At 42.5% G+C, this 15,171-nt stretch overlaps 1 protein-coding gene across 1 annotated transcript in view; it reads left to right on the top strand.

The window, feature by feature from the left end:
- Positions 1 to 4,245, top strand: part of LOC126237513 (uncharacterized) — a 49,817-nt gene extending 45,572 nt beyond the window's left edge. The window contains exon 2 of the mRNA XM_049947682.1: positions 3,855 to 4,245. Within this exon, the coding sequence (XP_049803639.1) occupies positions 3,855 to 4,040 (186 nt within the window). The 3' untranslated portion in view covers positions 4,041 to 4,245. The remainder of the gene's footprint in view (positions 1 to 3,854) is intronic.
- Positions 4,246 to 15,171: the final 10,926 nt, after the last annotated feature.

The raw sequence follows: 15,171 nt of genomic DNA, 5'->3' as shown, positions 1-15,171 counted from the left end.
GGTACCCTCGCTCTGCGCAGGCCCTCCTTGTGCAGCTCGTGGCTTCGGCCACGCGGACCTCGTGACTTCCTCTTGTCGCGACGCTACCGTCAATCCCCAAACTTCGTGCCTCCCTCACAGGCCAGCGAACCCCGTAGGTATATCGGCAGCAAAGACCTTCTATGGACAGCCGGCCGGTGTGGCCGAGCGATTCTAGGCGCTTTAGTCTGGAACCGCGTGACCGCTACGGTCGTAGGTTCGAATCCTGCCTCGATCATGGATGTGTGTGATGCCCTTAGGTTAATTAGGTTTAAGTAGTTCTAAGTTATAGGGGACATGATCTCAGATGTTAAGTCCCATAGTGCTCAAAGCCATTTGAACCATTTGAACCTTCTATGGACACAACCCACAGATGCCAACTCTTCCTCATAGATGTTGGTAGTGGGGTCGCAAGAGGGATAGTCGAAGGTACACCAGAGCCAGTGGCGCCAGACAGAACAGTCAGACAGAACAAACTAAATGGCTACAGTGTTCACTTCGTACCCGAGTTTGGCCGTGTGGCCGTCCTGCTGGACCGATCGCGGCGCACCCTGGGTCCTGGGGCGGCCGGCTGGCTTTCTGTTGCACATTCTTCATATAATTAAAATTGGACTCTATTAGAGAATTTAGACTATTTCCTCTATAACTCAATTGTATAAATAGTAAGTCCGAGTAACACGATTTTGTAATCTGGAATAATCTAGATGAGAAATCAGAAATCGAAATTGAATTTATAAGAACCAGTCAAATGCGAACTGGATGGATGGAAAAAAGTAAGTAATCTGTTTATTATTCCAAAATTAAGCACCATAGCTGTTAAATTTATTCCACTGTGAGACAAGACGGTCAATGCCTTCTTGGAAAAATGTTTACGATTGCCTATAGAACCATGTTTGTACCCAGTGTGTATCGCTTCGTCCGAAGCAAATGCACGGCCCGGAATGTCCTCCTTCAGGGCTCCAAGTATATAGAAATATCATGGGGAAAGGTCGGGATTGTATTGAAGAAGCGTAAGAACTTCCCAGCGAAACTTCTACGGCGTAGTCGAAACGAAATGCCCTCCCACATGTTGTCAAGGTTGTTTCGACTACGGTGCGGATCCCTTACTCTTCTTCCATACAAATTCCAATCTCTCCCTGCGCGATTTCCGTATTTTTGGAGCCATCAGGAAAGACTTTCCTGTCCGTGGATTCGTTTCAGGGGAAGAGCTCCACGCCTGGATACAAACATGGTTCTGTAGGCAACTGCAAACATTTTTCCATGAAGGCGTTGAGAGGCTTGTCTCACGCTGAGATAAATATGTTAACGGCTGTGGCGATTACTTTTGAAGTAATAAACAATTTCCTTACTTTCTCTCTCTCTCTTTTCATTTCACTGCCCATGACAGGAATTTTGATGACCAGAATATCCAGTGAAGCCATAAGATAAAACAAGAGCTTGGGTGCGACTTCATAATCCGATCCGATCAATTCTGTATTATGTGAGAAATGGACATGAAAAGAGCTCACTTTGTTGTAAGAAAATCTAACAAATTGATATCCATATAAATCGTAGAATTCAGGGTCTTGGTACCAATTTATTCTTTCCGATCAGTAACCTGTTTGGCCTCAGATCTATAAGAGGAAGATAAAAATAAAGGTATTCAGAATTTGTGAATCGTGTAGATGAACCTGTGCCATATAGAAGCAAAGACAAATAGGTTTATTAACTTATAAGACACCGACACATACTGACATTTCTTTTCATATATTCTTCCCATTTGTTCTTTCAGAAATATTTTTACATTACTATGGGTACTTTCAAAATACCAGTTCGTTATATGTGCAATTAATTCACACTCTTTTCGAACAAAAGTTGCACTATATTTTCTTACACCATTTTGTGGAAATGATTGTTACATGTGCTAGCAATTGTGTGAACACGACATTTGACTACGTTTCTGACCTTTAGTTACTTTCAGCAAATATTTAGCCTGTTGTGGTATAGCGTGTAGAGTACTAGACTCCGGGTTTCGAGTGGGATTCTTACTCGTTCCAGACCCTCCAGTTCCACTCATCTTACTACCACAACGACGGGCATTCTACCCCCACCCTTCTATTGTTACGACGAACAAAAGACCGCACTCTACCTGCTGTCAGACCAGAAGCCCTTTCATGTGTAGAGCGCCACAGACTTCACTCAGTAGATATTTGCTTTTTAAATGTACAAGTATGGCTGAATGTCGGTCGAATAGTCGGCATTTCAATATTTCATAATGCGCGGCCTAGTACCCAAAAGGTTTTACGGTATTCGTATTGACCTAGCGGTGGAAGTCTACCACCTTATATTTAGTGCACACTACATTGGCGATCTACCATTTCCTCTGCAGATTTTAATTAGAACATCATTATCTTAAGCTTGTTTTCGGCGTGTTTGTTAACGTAGTGTTCAAATTACATTGCTGGCAGGTCACGTATTGTCACCTCTCTGATGATCAACTAAGAAATACACTGAAGAGCCAAAGAAGCTGGTACACCTGCCTAATATCGTGTAGGGCTCCCGGGAGCGCGCAGAAGTGACGGAACACGACCTGCTATGGACTCGACTAATGTTCTGAAGTAGTGCTGGAGGGAATTGACACCATGAATGCTGCAGGGCTGTCCATAAATCCGTAAGACTACGAGAGGGTGGAGATCTCTTCTGAACAGCACGTTGCAAAGCATTCCAGTTATGCTCAACAATGTTCATGTCTGGGGAGTTTGGTGGCCAGCGGAAGTGTTTAAACTCAGGAGAGTGTTCTTGGAGGCACTCTGTGTCATTTCTGGACGTGTGGGGGTCGCACTGCTCTGCTGGAATTGCCCAAGTGTGTCGGAATGCACAATGGACATGCCGGTCATCCGACAGGATGTTTACGTACATGTCACCTGTCACAGTCGTATCTAGACTTATCAGGGACCCCACACTATTATAGAGACTCCCCCATCTTGAACAGTTCCCTGCTGATACGCTAAACGTCCGACCAGGCAACATGTTTCCAGTCATCAACAGTCCAATGTCGGTGTTGACGGGCCCCTTGCGAGGCGTAAAGCTTTCTGTCGTGCTGTCATCAAGGGTACACGAGTTGGCCTTCGGCACCGAAATCCCACATCGATGATGTTTCGTTGAATGGTTCGCACGCTGACACTTGGTGATGGCCCAACATTAAAATCTGCAACAGTTTGCGTTGTATTTCTGTCACGTTGAACGATTTTCTTCAGTCGTCGTTGGTACCGTTCTTACAGGATCTTTTTCCGGCCGCTGCGATGTCAAAGATTTGATGTTTTATTGGTTTCCTAATATTCACGGTACACTCATGAAATGGTCGTACGGGAAAATCCTCACTTCATCGCTACCTCGGAGATGCTGAGTCCCATCGCTCGCGCGCCGATTGTAACACCACGTTCAGACTTAGTTAAATCTTGTTACCTGCCATTGTAGCAGCAGTAGGCGATCCAACAACTGCGCCAGGCAGTTGCTGACCGCAGCGTCGTATACTGCCTCTTTACGTATCTCTGTATCTGAATACGCAGGCCTATAACAGTTTGGCGCTTCAGCCTAAAAATCTTCTAATAATACAGGTTGAGAGCCTGAGTACGAGTCACATGAATTATAGAAAATTACATTCACCTAGAAGATGTGTGAAGAGATTACTGCGTATTTCCCTTTTGCTTCATTTCAATACTTCTGATTTCGTGGTCTCTATGACAGTGTTCTGAAGTACCGGCTACCTAACTCCGATTTAGCACAGTATTAAAACAATCACCGTTGCATTTACTGCATAAAATATGAGTTAAGTATGTGGACCATTCTTTGTGCAGGAGACGGTGGAAATACCAGCTGACGCAGCGCAAGCAGCAGCTGAAGACGCAGAGGAGGCAGAGTCGGCGACGGATGTAGAAGACGACATGCAGCTGGTGGTATACAGCTTCATCAACACACCGGACAGGCCTTGTCCCGACGGCCAGTACCGCGACGCGCAAGGCATCTGCAGGGAAGCCTGGTAGTCAGGCTACCCGCCCAGCAGCAGTGTCATATGGGCTGCAGGCATACAAGGCGGCCCGAAATTGACTGACAAGGAACAATAGGCCTGGAAACTGTTCCCCTTCTCTTGACGACCATTGTTAATTTTGTTGTCTTTCTAGCTCTGATACATGACATCTTCCTTAACGGAACTTAATAAATTTCGTTTGTGCACAATACACATAAAAATTGTTGTTAGTGATTTTACACCAGGTAAAGACAAGGCTTCCAAGTGAACTAACAGATCTAAAAACACAATTTTTTTCCCTTCGCTCCATTTATTTATTTTCCAGGTTTCTGTACTGATGAGAGTAGATAAGGATGATCGTTCGTTTTCCAGAAAGACTCAGCGAAGAGGGAATACTCTCTGTAGCATCACGCACATGAGCGGAAACAGGTTCAAAACGGTTCAAATGGCTCTGAGCACTATGGGACTCAACTTCTGAGGTCATTAGTCCCCTAGAACTTAGAACTAGTTAAACCTAACTAACCTAAGGACATCACATACATCCATGCCCGAGGCAAGATTCGAACCTGCGACCGTAGCAGTCGCGCGGTTCCGGACTGAGCGCCTAGAACCGCTAGACCACCGCGGCCGGCGCGGAAACAGGACTCCAATACTAAGGCAAATAGGGTATATGAGTACGCACACTTTATAATGACAGCATCTTCTTTTTATTATTTTTTTTGAAGGAACAGAAGAGTACCTTTGGCGAACGTTAGAAAAATTAAAGATGAAATTCAAACTGTTTACTATTGTTGAAATTCGCAACTTTGTTAAAATTTAACAAGTATCAATTCGCTAATGGGTGTAAGTGCGTTACCATTCGATCCATGTGTAACGGGTTCAAATCTTAGTTGTGCAAGAACTTCTCATCACCGAAATTTAACCGTCGATGGGAGAAGGAGTGATAACGTTCAATTTTTGATCAGCTGAGGCTGTTCAGTATCTCTGAGGAAAGCTGGAAATGTTTCCATATTATGTCCCGAGTGGAAACATGAAACTGTTGATAGCAACATTTCAAATACAGTACGACAATGCACTCACCTCTGTCATACATACGATACAGATATGAATGTAGCCAATCATCGACAAGTCGGAGAAGGACAACAGCAAACAACTTCTGGTGGCATATAGTCTAAAGAACACCGGAGGGATGTCCAACACTGGCATTATGCTTATAAAATACGAGCACCTACAATCACGCATTTAGTAGACCAGTTGGCCAGACTACGGCACCTGAAATCTGTCAGTAAATTAACAAAGGATAGAAACATGGAGAAATTGGGCATTTTAATGATTCAAATGGCTCTGAGCACTATGGGACTTAACTTCTGAGGTCATCAGTCCCCTAGAACTTAGAACTACTTAAACCTAACTAACCTAAGGACATCACACACATCCATGCCCGAGGCAGGATTCGAACCTGTGACCGTAGTGGTCGCGCGCTTCCAGACTGTAGCGCCTAGGACCGCTCGGCCACCCCGTCCGGCTAGGCATTTTAATCAGATCATATATTATTTGAAATTACGCTATCAATGAAGTAAAAAACCATTAATACCGACAAAAATTAGAGTTTCCGTTAGTGATTCATGGGTTAATCTCCTGCCCATTTAAAAGATTCTAAATGGATAACGACGAGTTATGTGATACAAATTCTTAAAACCAACAATATATGTTACAGGACAGTTATAATGAAACATGAGAGCCTGCGATCTTTTTTCCGTCAATGTTTACTTATCAGTGGAAATACAGGAGATAATGTACATTCCTTCGTCACACCGAAATACTTTCAATGACTAGTGATGATTTCCAAACCTCTTCTCGGTTTCATGAAGTTTGATAAACTCTCGGCAGCCCATTTATTACTATTCTGTTGTACGATATGTTTGAAGATTGACATTATGTCGTCATCAGCAATCCAAACCTGCCAATACACTATTGATGTAATCCTCGCAGTTATCTGCACCAAACGTTTTCATCTAAGGTACAAATACTCTGATTTGACTAAGGTGTGTTGTCGGACAAAGGTTGTTAAACAAGCTCGGAGCCAACATTTCAGCAAGTTAAATGCCATCAAATTCGCCCGCTTTTATGAGGTAATGCTTGCCAAATTGCTTCGGTCAAAGAACACAGTTTGTTGATACTGAAGGGGAAGATCATTTTGATAGATGCAGGAGGACCAGTAGCTAGACATAGTCGAAGACGCTCTTGGTAAATTGATGATTTAAAAAAAACAATTCCTGTCATGAAGAAGACATAACAGGGCTATGTACCTTGTCTGTTATTGACTAGATGGAATAAAACGGCTTGTGTCTTGTGACAGAAAAGGATATTTTGGACGTCAATATCTCCCCTGAGGCGTACCCGAAATTGGTGGTACTCATTATTCTTGACGGTAAATCTAAAGAAGAACGCAAACTAAGGCCATTGTTCGCCGAGTTCCATTTGAAGTCATGTGATTCGCTGTTTTCAGGCACCTGGGTCACGTTGTAAGTTGATGTATAGTACGGCGATTTTTTACAGTATGGTCGACCATGGCTGATTTGGTGCTCTGGCGTAATTCAGTGTGGCGTCTATGCTTATGCCACATCTGTTCTACCGTGCGTACAATTTCCCCAATGTATACTTTTCCGCAATGACAGAGAATTTGGCGGACCCCTGGTCTGCGAAGGCCTAGATAATGCTTTACTAAGACCAGTGGTTTCATGGTCTCGCGCGGGGAGGGGGGGGGGGGGGGCGAACGCGAAATACACATCAAACATTTTACTTCGTTCCACTACAGGATTCTGCCGACTTTTCTTGGTGTACTGCGGGCGCAAACGGTGTGCACGCAAATGATTTAGTGTCCTCTTTTTCTTCCGGCTGTTGTCTACGAACGACCTGTCTAGACGTACGCTTTTCTGATTGCCGCTGTAACCATTTCTTCAGAATGTTGTCTCCAGGAGTTTCGGCTCAGCTGGAAGGCTGTTTTGGCGACAGATGGATTTCGCAGTATGGATACGTGTGCGTGAAACGGCTTCACGCTGGGAGTTATTACTGAAGATACAGATTACTGTAGATACATATTAATGTGTGTAGGCTTCCTGTACGCACTGTGTCCCATATTGGAATATGGTTTGTGTTTCACCACGACGTGAAGAAATGGGTGGGTGCCATTCTGTTCTACCTGCATAATAAACTGTATGTTGGGTTAAAGCGAGTTGAGGTGATAGAGAAGTTTACCTAAGGCGTCCCGTCCTCGTGGTCAAAGGTCGAGCGTATCATCCACGTAACGGTGGGAACAGGTTGGTTTTGGTTGGGCTTGCTTCAGGGGCTTCTCCTAGAAATCTTCCATGAACAAATGCGTCACAACCTGGTGACAGAGGTCGCCCCACTGCGACGCCGTCTGTCTGTTCGTAATAATTTCTATCGAACAGAAAGTAAGTTGAAGAACAAAGTCGAAGAGTCTCGCTAGGATGGTCTAGGAATTCTCGCTTATTAATTCTATGGAATCGTACGTCGGTGAAAAGGGACATTACGTCAAAACTCACGAGCAGGTCGCTATCACTGAGTTCTTGTAGACGTTGCACAAAGTGGAGCAAGGGTATTTGGAACAAACATCCGATTAACATTCAAGGGATGATAAATAGGGATAGACAGTTGCAAGGAACTGAACGTAAATCCGGCTACATTTGGAAGTACTTGTGGCACAATCAATATCAAGTTAAAAAATAAGACAAGACCAGAAGGTATGCTAAAATTTTATAAAATCCCATTTTTTCATCCTTTCTTTATGGGAGAGAACACTGAATTCTTAAAAAGATCTTTAGGTGACATACATGGTGGAGAATCTGAATTTATAAGAAGATTAGAGATTACTCAAGAGCGGCTCATGTAAGAAAAGAAACAGTGCCACGTGATATGGAATTAGATGAAATTGAATGAGTTATTATTGTGGTCTTCAGTCCGAAGACTGATTCCATGTAACCTTCAATGCAGGTCTCTGCTGTGCAAGACTCCTTATCTGTATTTAACTGCTATTCGCTACATAGATTTTAACCTGCTTCCTATAGTTTAGCCTAAGTCCTCGTTTACCGCCCCCCTCCAAAACTATACCTTGTTGGCGCAGAAACAGTCTTATCATTCTTCTGTAGCACCACATTTCAAAATCTTCTATTCTCAGTCGTCTGTGACGTTTATCGTCCATGTTTCACTTCCACATGAAACTACAAAGCAGTCAAATACTTTCAGACCAAGCTTCCTGACACTAAAAAAAATTTATGCTTGATATTAAAATATTTCTCTTTTTCAGAAAAGAGATTTTGTGATTAAGCACTTTATATTGTCTTTACGTCTGCCATCGTTCAAGTCCTTTGCAGTCTTTGGCAGAATTGTAATGCCATCGGCAGACCTTAAATCTGCATGTAAGTCTGCAGGCTAACATGACCGTTCTCATTGAAGGTAAAATCTTTTAGACAGTTAGGTAAAATCTTTTAGAATGTTAGGCAGCGTTATGTTTCTCTTTAATATCCTCTCCATGATCGACGTTTCGACCATTACGGAGAACTGCAGCGAAGTCGTTTATTTCAACAGTGTACGAACGGTGGCCAAGAAAACCAACATTTATAGGCGGGAAGTCCGAGATCAGCGAAAAATGGTTCTGAGCACTATGGGACTTAACATCTGTGGTCATCAGTCCCATAGAACTTAGAACTACTTAAACCTAACTAACCTAAGAACATTACACATATCCATGCCCGAGGCAGCCGAAATCAGCGACTGAGATGTTCAATAATGAATGTACCTTCAATAGAGGAGACAGATATAGGCTTTCAGCTTCATGGCCTCTAGCCATAAAGTAAGAAAATACGCACCCAGGGTACGCGAGCAATACAAATAACGACCAGGAAGTCACCTTGTGACATGTCAATAATATTTTGATGAAAGTCGTCTGTTCAGTGGCTCCGCTTCTTTAACATAAGCACCTCAAAACTTCATTTTAAAAGTGATCGCGACACTGGTCCTTGACAATGTCAGCTAACTGTGAAGATAGTGAAGCAGGTCCCAGTGGAGAGGTCAAAACGTCGACTATGTAGATGCGCAACCCAACATTCCAGAAAATTTTAAATAAAGTTTTACGTTTTCATCTCCCTGTACTTAAATTCGCTTTCCAAACTTTTCACTGGTTTTATTTACAGCTTGCTCAGTGTGCCGATAGAATAACATGGAGGATGGGCTACAACCGTGTCTTACTCCCTTATGAACTACTGCTTCCCTATCATGTAGTTCGAGTTATAACTGTAGTCTGCTTTCTGTACAGGTTTTGTATAACTTTTCACTAACTGTAGTTTATAGCTGCTGTCTTCAAAATTTCAAAGAATTTATTCCAGTCAACACTGTCTAAAGCCTTCTCTAAATCTACAAATGATGTAACCGTAGGTTTGTTTTTCTTCAGTCTTTCTCCTAAGGTGAGTCTTGGGGTCAGTACTGCCCCGCGTGTTCCTACAATTCTCTGGAACCCAAAGTGCTCTTCCCCCAAATCGGCTTCTATGAGTTATTCCATTCTTTTGTAAATGATTGTGGTTTTTATTTTTCAACCATGACTTATTATATTGATGGATCTGTAATATTCACAAGTCAGCACCTGTGTCCTTTGGAAATGGGATTACTACATTCTTTTTGAAGTCAGGGTATTTCGTTTGTCTCATATATTCTGCGTTGCAGTTTTCTGAAGGACATTTATCCCAAAGATCATTCTCGATGAAATGTGATCTACTCCAAAAGACTTATATAAACCTAGTTCATTGATGTGTTAAAGTCTTCTCTCAATATTATATCTCCCATCTCTTCCTCACGTGCAGCTGAATGTAAAAGCAGTAAATATCTCAACATCTGTTACATATGGGCGCAGAGGACTAGCAACACGTGCTTTACAAATTAGAATTGGCTTGTACACCGCCCGGTAGAGAAACTGTCTTAAGATCTGAGAAGATATGCGCAGATTGAGAAGACAAAGAAAATTAAGAATTTTTTAGTTAGGAAGCTCTTTGACCCTTCCTCCGCTAAGTTAACTAAACCCAAATGATAAAGCACGTGCCATAGTTGTGCTGATTTTTCATCTTATGAAGGTAGTCCATAGACATTTGTATCATATTTTCACCAGCGGAAAAATGATCCTATTTGAGCACAAACAAGCGAACATGCTACTGTTTAAGGCATTGACTGAAAAGTGAGGTGCCGACTGTTTCATTCTACCCTCCTCGTTGCCACTGTCATAGACTCTGTCTCTCATTATCGCTGGCTCTCACCCACTTCCACTTCCTTCCTCTCTTTATTTCTCTCCCTCTGGCGCCGTCACCTTCACTCTTCTCTTAGCACTGCTCTGTCGCTGGCACTGTGTTCATATCTTTCCCTTACACTGCCATTGTCTCCTTCGCTTTTTCTATGCCACAACTCGCGTCTATTATCTTCCAGTATTTATAACGTTTCCCTCTATTTTCCACTGAACCATCTCTTTCTCTCTGATCATGAAAGAGTCCGAATATGTCCGCATGTCAAAATTTTGGAGAACTTTTTAAAGGCGCCTAGGAAAATTAGAATGAGGCAGCTGTACTCAATTTTTTAGTTAGAGTCTTTTAATAGGAGTGTATTTGCCTTTTTTGTGCTCCGATAGGAGACTTTCTCTGCTGGTTCCCTTCTTTTTCCTGCTGCAGTAGGGCATGTCATTCATATGAAAAGAGCTTTATAGTCCAGTACGATTTTGATGGCTTACGTATGAGAAACTGAAATATCGCGAAATTGGTTTTACACCTCAGACCGCATTTTACTTGCACAATAACTTTGCATGTGTTTCAGTACTACAATATGTGGTTCAGACAATCATTCTGATGGTAACGGACACACTTTATATCATATTTCTCCTTGCTATGCCACTTTGTAATCTGTATTTTTGCCTGACACACGATTTTACTTTAGCGTTTTACGTGTACAAGTAGTGTAACTTTGAACCTCTGTACTTCCGAAACGGATGAAGACATCAAGAAGATTCGTTTTGTAAATAAAAATCGCATTTTATTGCTGAAGTATGTTTCATTTCTTCCAGACAAGTTTCCCCCTTTGCTTTACGGCATCGTAAGTGGATTAGTTTCTGGCGGTTTTAGTTGGCATTTGCGTTTCCTCTCATTTGGTCACTGGTTGGAGGTCGCACTATAACTTCACTTACGAAAAGTTAGCACGTTTTCGCATTATGAACATTTCTCTTCACTATTTTGGTATTGTTTGCGCTAACTGCTTGGAGCACTATTAGTCTTCTGTCACTAGTTGTAGATATTTTGCCGAAAACGGTGTTTTACAGTCGTAACTACTGTGTTTACTTCGTCTCATCCTGTTGAAACTAAACAGGGTAAGATAAATTGCATAGCTCTCTTCGAAATCGCGGCTCTTTTGGTACCAAAACCGTTTGTGGGATGTTTCTCTATAACAAATAAATATTATTGAAAACGGGAAGGTGTCACTTCTAGATAAATGCCTAGAGAATACAAAGTTAAAATATGATCAATTCACTTATTAAGATATCCGCTGTGACGGCGAAAAAACGTTTCTCAGGAACCACCCACGAACTAAATAAGCCCTTTAAGGTCCACAGTGGACCACATCGACTGCAAAAAGAACCAACCGATTTGCTCAATTTGCCTAAGCAGGATGGACTGTGTAATATTCAAATTTTGACCCTGTACTGTAGGATACTTAGCGCAAGACCATCCTTCTGTTGGGTACACATATGGTCCCTAACCCAAGGCTATACAGAACACTTGACCCTACCTTTGTATCACAAATAGAATCCGAGGTAAGAGCGCTGGAAAAATCCTGTTTTGATGCGCGGCGAAAAGAACATATTGGTAGCGCATGTTGTCGCATGCTTACCGATTATTTGGTTTATTTGTGCACTTTAATTTTGGAATAATTCCACAGTAAAACATTTCGACTCTTCCCAGTTTTATTGTTTCTACCGTTCCCAATGCCCTTACAGTGACGTAATGCAAATGTACACTTTCAGAAACTTTTTTCCTGTCAATATTTTACCAGTGGAGGTGTTCTGATCATGGACTTGACTGCATTCCCGTTTACCAAGCGAGGTAGCGCTGTGGTTCGCACACTGGACTCGCATTCGGGAGGATGACGATTCAATCCCGCGTCCGGCCACCCTGGTTTAGGTTTCCGTGATTTCCCTAAATCGCTCCAGGCAAATCCGGGAGAGTTCTTTCGAAAGGGCACGGCCGATATCCTTCACTATCCTTCCCCAATCCAAGCCTGTTCTCCGGCTCCAATGATCTCGGTTAAACACTGATCTCCCCCTCCTCCTCCTGCAGTCACGTTAGTGGAGTTGAACGTGATCACGACCGCCACGACAAAACTGCTGGCGGTCCGTCAACGTGGAACATCACGTTTCCTGTAGAAGGGATGGCGCAGCGGAAATCGTTTCCACTTTTATCTTCGACACTCTGTAGTGTCACTGGATTCCCTTCCCAGACATGTGTTTTTGTCCCAATTTGTTTCTCAAGGCACTCGAAGCAGCCCCTTAAAGAATGTCGATACCGTTTTTATACACCCAGAACAGGGTGGGCGAGAAGTTCCCGTACCCGTGCAACCACTGTTTATTATGCAGGTAGGTAGCTATGTTACTTATTATCAATTGTTGGAATTTATCTTAACGTGTTTCCGCTTTTGCAACTGCTGTCGAGTTTCAATTTGTAGCCGTGGAGTATGTGGGTGGTCATAGTTTCACTACTGAGGGGAACTTAGTGGGAAATGTGTCGGCGAACGAACAACAACACACACGGCAGACAATGAGACAGATTATGGGAGCGTTCCAGGAAAGATTTCATAGGGATCCACCGCCAAAGGCAACTCTCCTGGATTGGGAAAGACATGGTTTTGCTTTCGGCACTGATAAAAACAGCCGGCCGCGGTGGCCGAGCGGTTCTAGGCGCTTCAGTCCGGAACCGCGCGACTGCTACGGTCGCAGGTTCGAATCCTGCCGCGGGCATGGGTGTGTGTGATGTCTGTAGGTTAGTTAGGTTTAAGTAGTTCTAAGTTCTAGGGGACTGATGACCTCAGATGTTAAGTCCCATAGTGCTCAGAGCCATTTGAACCATTTGATAAAAACAGGCCGCGGAGTGGAAGGAAGAAGACACGAGAAGAAACATGTGCCGGAGTCTCTGCTTCGACTGAACAATGTATTACGATGTAGACACGTAAACGTGCATCGGAATTCGGTTTGCCGAGGATAACTGTGAGAAATCACCCGGAAAAAGACCTTAGCGTCAGGCCTTGTCGACCGAAGTTCGTAAAGAGTTATCGGACACAGACTGAAATGAGTGCGTTTTAGCAACCAGTGTTTTGTTAACTGAACTTCCAAATGCAGTGAACCGTGCCAAGGTTATGTTTTCAGATAAATGCCCGATTTACCGCAGCTCACGTACTAGAAATTTTGCCTTTTCTGCCAAAGAGAATCCTCATTTCACAGTCGAGTTAGAGAGGAACCCGCCTCACTTAATGATATGGGCAGCGATGAAAAGAGCTGCTTGGATCCTACTTTCTTGAAGCAACTGTGAATGTCGCAGATTACAGATATTACAAACTTGGTTAACACCTGAGCTTGAGGAAACGGACTTCACAGAACGCATATGGCTGCAGCAAGACGGAACGCATCCTCACTACGCTCTTGCAGTGCACGAATTCCTAAATGAACACTTTCCACGACAGTGGATAAGTCGTGGTTCATCAGCAACTTCCTTGAAATGATCACCAAGAAGTCCTGACCTCACCATTCCCGACAAGTCGTTATGGGGAGTCATTAGGGCGCATGCATCTGCATGTCGTCATGCTACAAATGGAGAATGGCGCTATGCTGTTGAGGATGCATTACGCACTATAACACTGGACATGCTCAAAAATATATAAAGAAGAACATGGAAACGTGCGGAAAGATTTTTTCAGCATGATGGGTAACATACCGATGTATTGGACCCTTAATATGTAAGTAAGTACTTGTGTAAAACAAATCAAATCAAATGGCAGTCGATAGTAAGGACGACGGATGTGACGACGTTCCCTGCTCTATTTCTTCGTTGATCGTCCTCGGTGTCGACGCACTGCGTTGCTACGCTGACTGAAAAATGGGGTTTGTAATGCCGACAATGACTACCGCAAATAATGCAGCCGACATGTGCACAGTTGCGTTTCACAGTACTTTAATTTCACTGTTCACAACGCCCCCAAATAATACACAGTTATATGGCCAGTGCACTTTCGACAAGCCTCATTAATAGTTTGCAGGCAAACCTCCACATACTGTTACAATAGTTTACTATTGAACATCTACGACCAATAAAAACCTAACCACAAATTTCACAGTTTTTGAAGAATAGAAAGGTACGTGTGGAACAGACACTGTCATTGTTTTAACGCACGGCCTATTTGTGTAACACTTATTTCAGTTAGGTTGAAACATTGTTGTTGTTCTAACCAACACAGGTTTCTCGTCTGAAACTCGGCCGTGGACTAACTGTCTCAGGACCAAAAATTGAGCCTTTATACATCCTCCCAACTGTTCGAAGTTAAATTTACATAAATTACAATTATAACTTAATTCGTTAAATTAACTGAATACATCGAAAAATTGTTTCATTTTAACAATTTCTCCTACTACAATGTTTAAGCCGAATTATTTGTTTAAATGATGAAATTAACGTATATCGTTACGCAAACAATACTTTTGACAAAACTGTTAATTACTTTGGAATTAATTAAGGTCTAGCTTCGCTAACATGTTTTCGAAGAGAGCCAAATAGATACTTTAAGATTACTAGTATTTCGTCTTCGAATTGTCTATAATTAGTACAGAATTTATATTTCTTTGTATCTCAACAATAGAATTTAAGTTACGAAACAATTACTGATTTCACCCTATAATGAGAGATACTAACTAGGAATGGTCAAAATAAATTATAAAGTCAATTACATACATAAAACTAGGTACAAAATTAGACCTGGTGTTATATTCTTAAAACTGAGGGCCAACCTTTCTCTTTTATGAAAATGCAGATTATACTCACGTATGTTAATGGTCA

The sequence above is a fragment of the Schistocerca nitens genome, chromosome 1 (assembly GCF_023898315.1).
Source record: "Schistocerca nitens isolate TAMUIC-IGC-003100 chromosome 1, iqSchNite1.1, whole genome shotgun sequence".
In the NCBI taxonomy this organism is placed as follows: domain Eukaryota; kingdom Metazoa; phylum Arthropoda; class Insecta; order Orthoptera; family Acrididae; genus Schistocerca; species Schistocerca nitens.
Note: the sequence above shows the minus strand (reverse complement) of the source record. Positions and strands in the feature narration are given on the sequence as shown.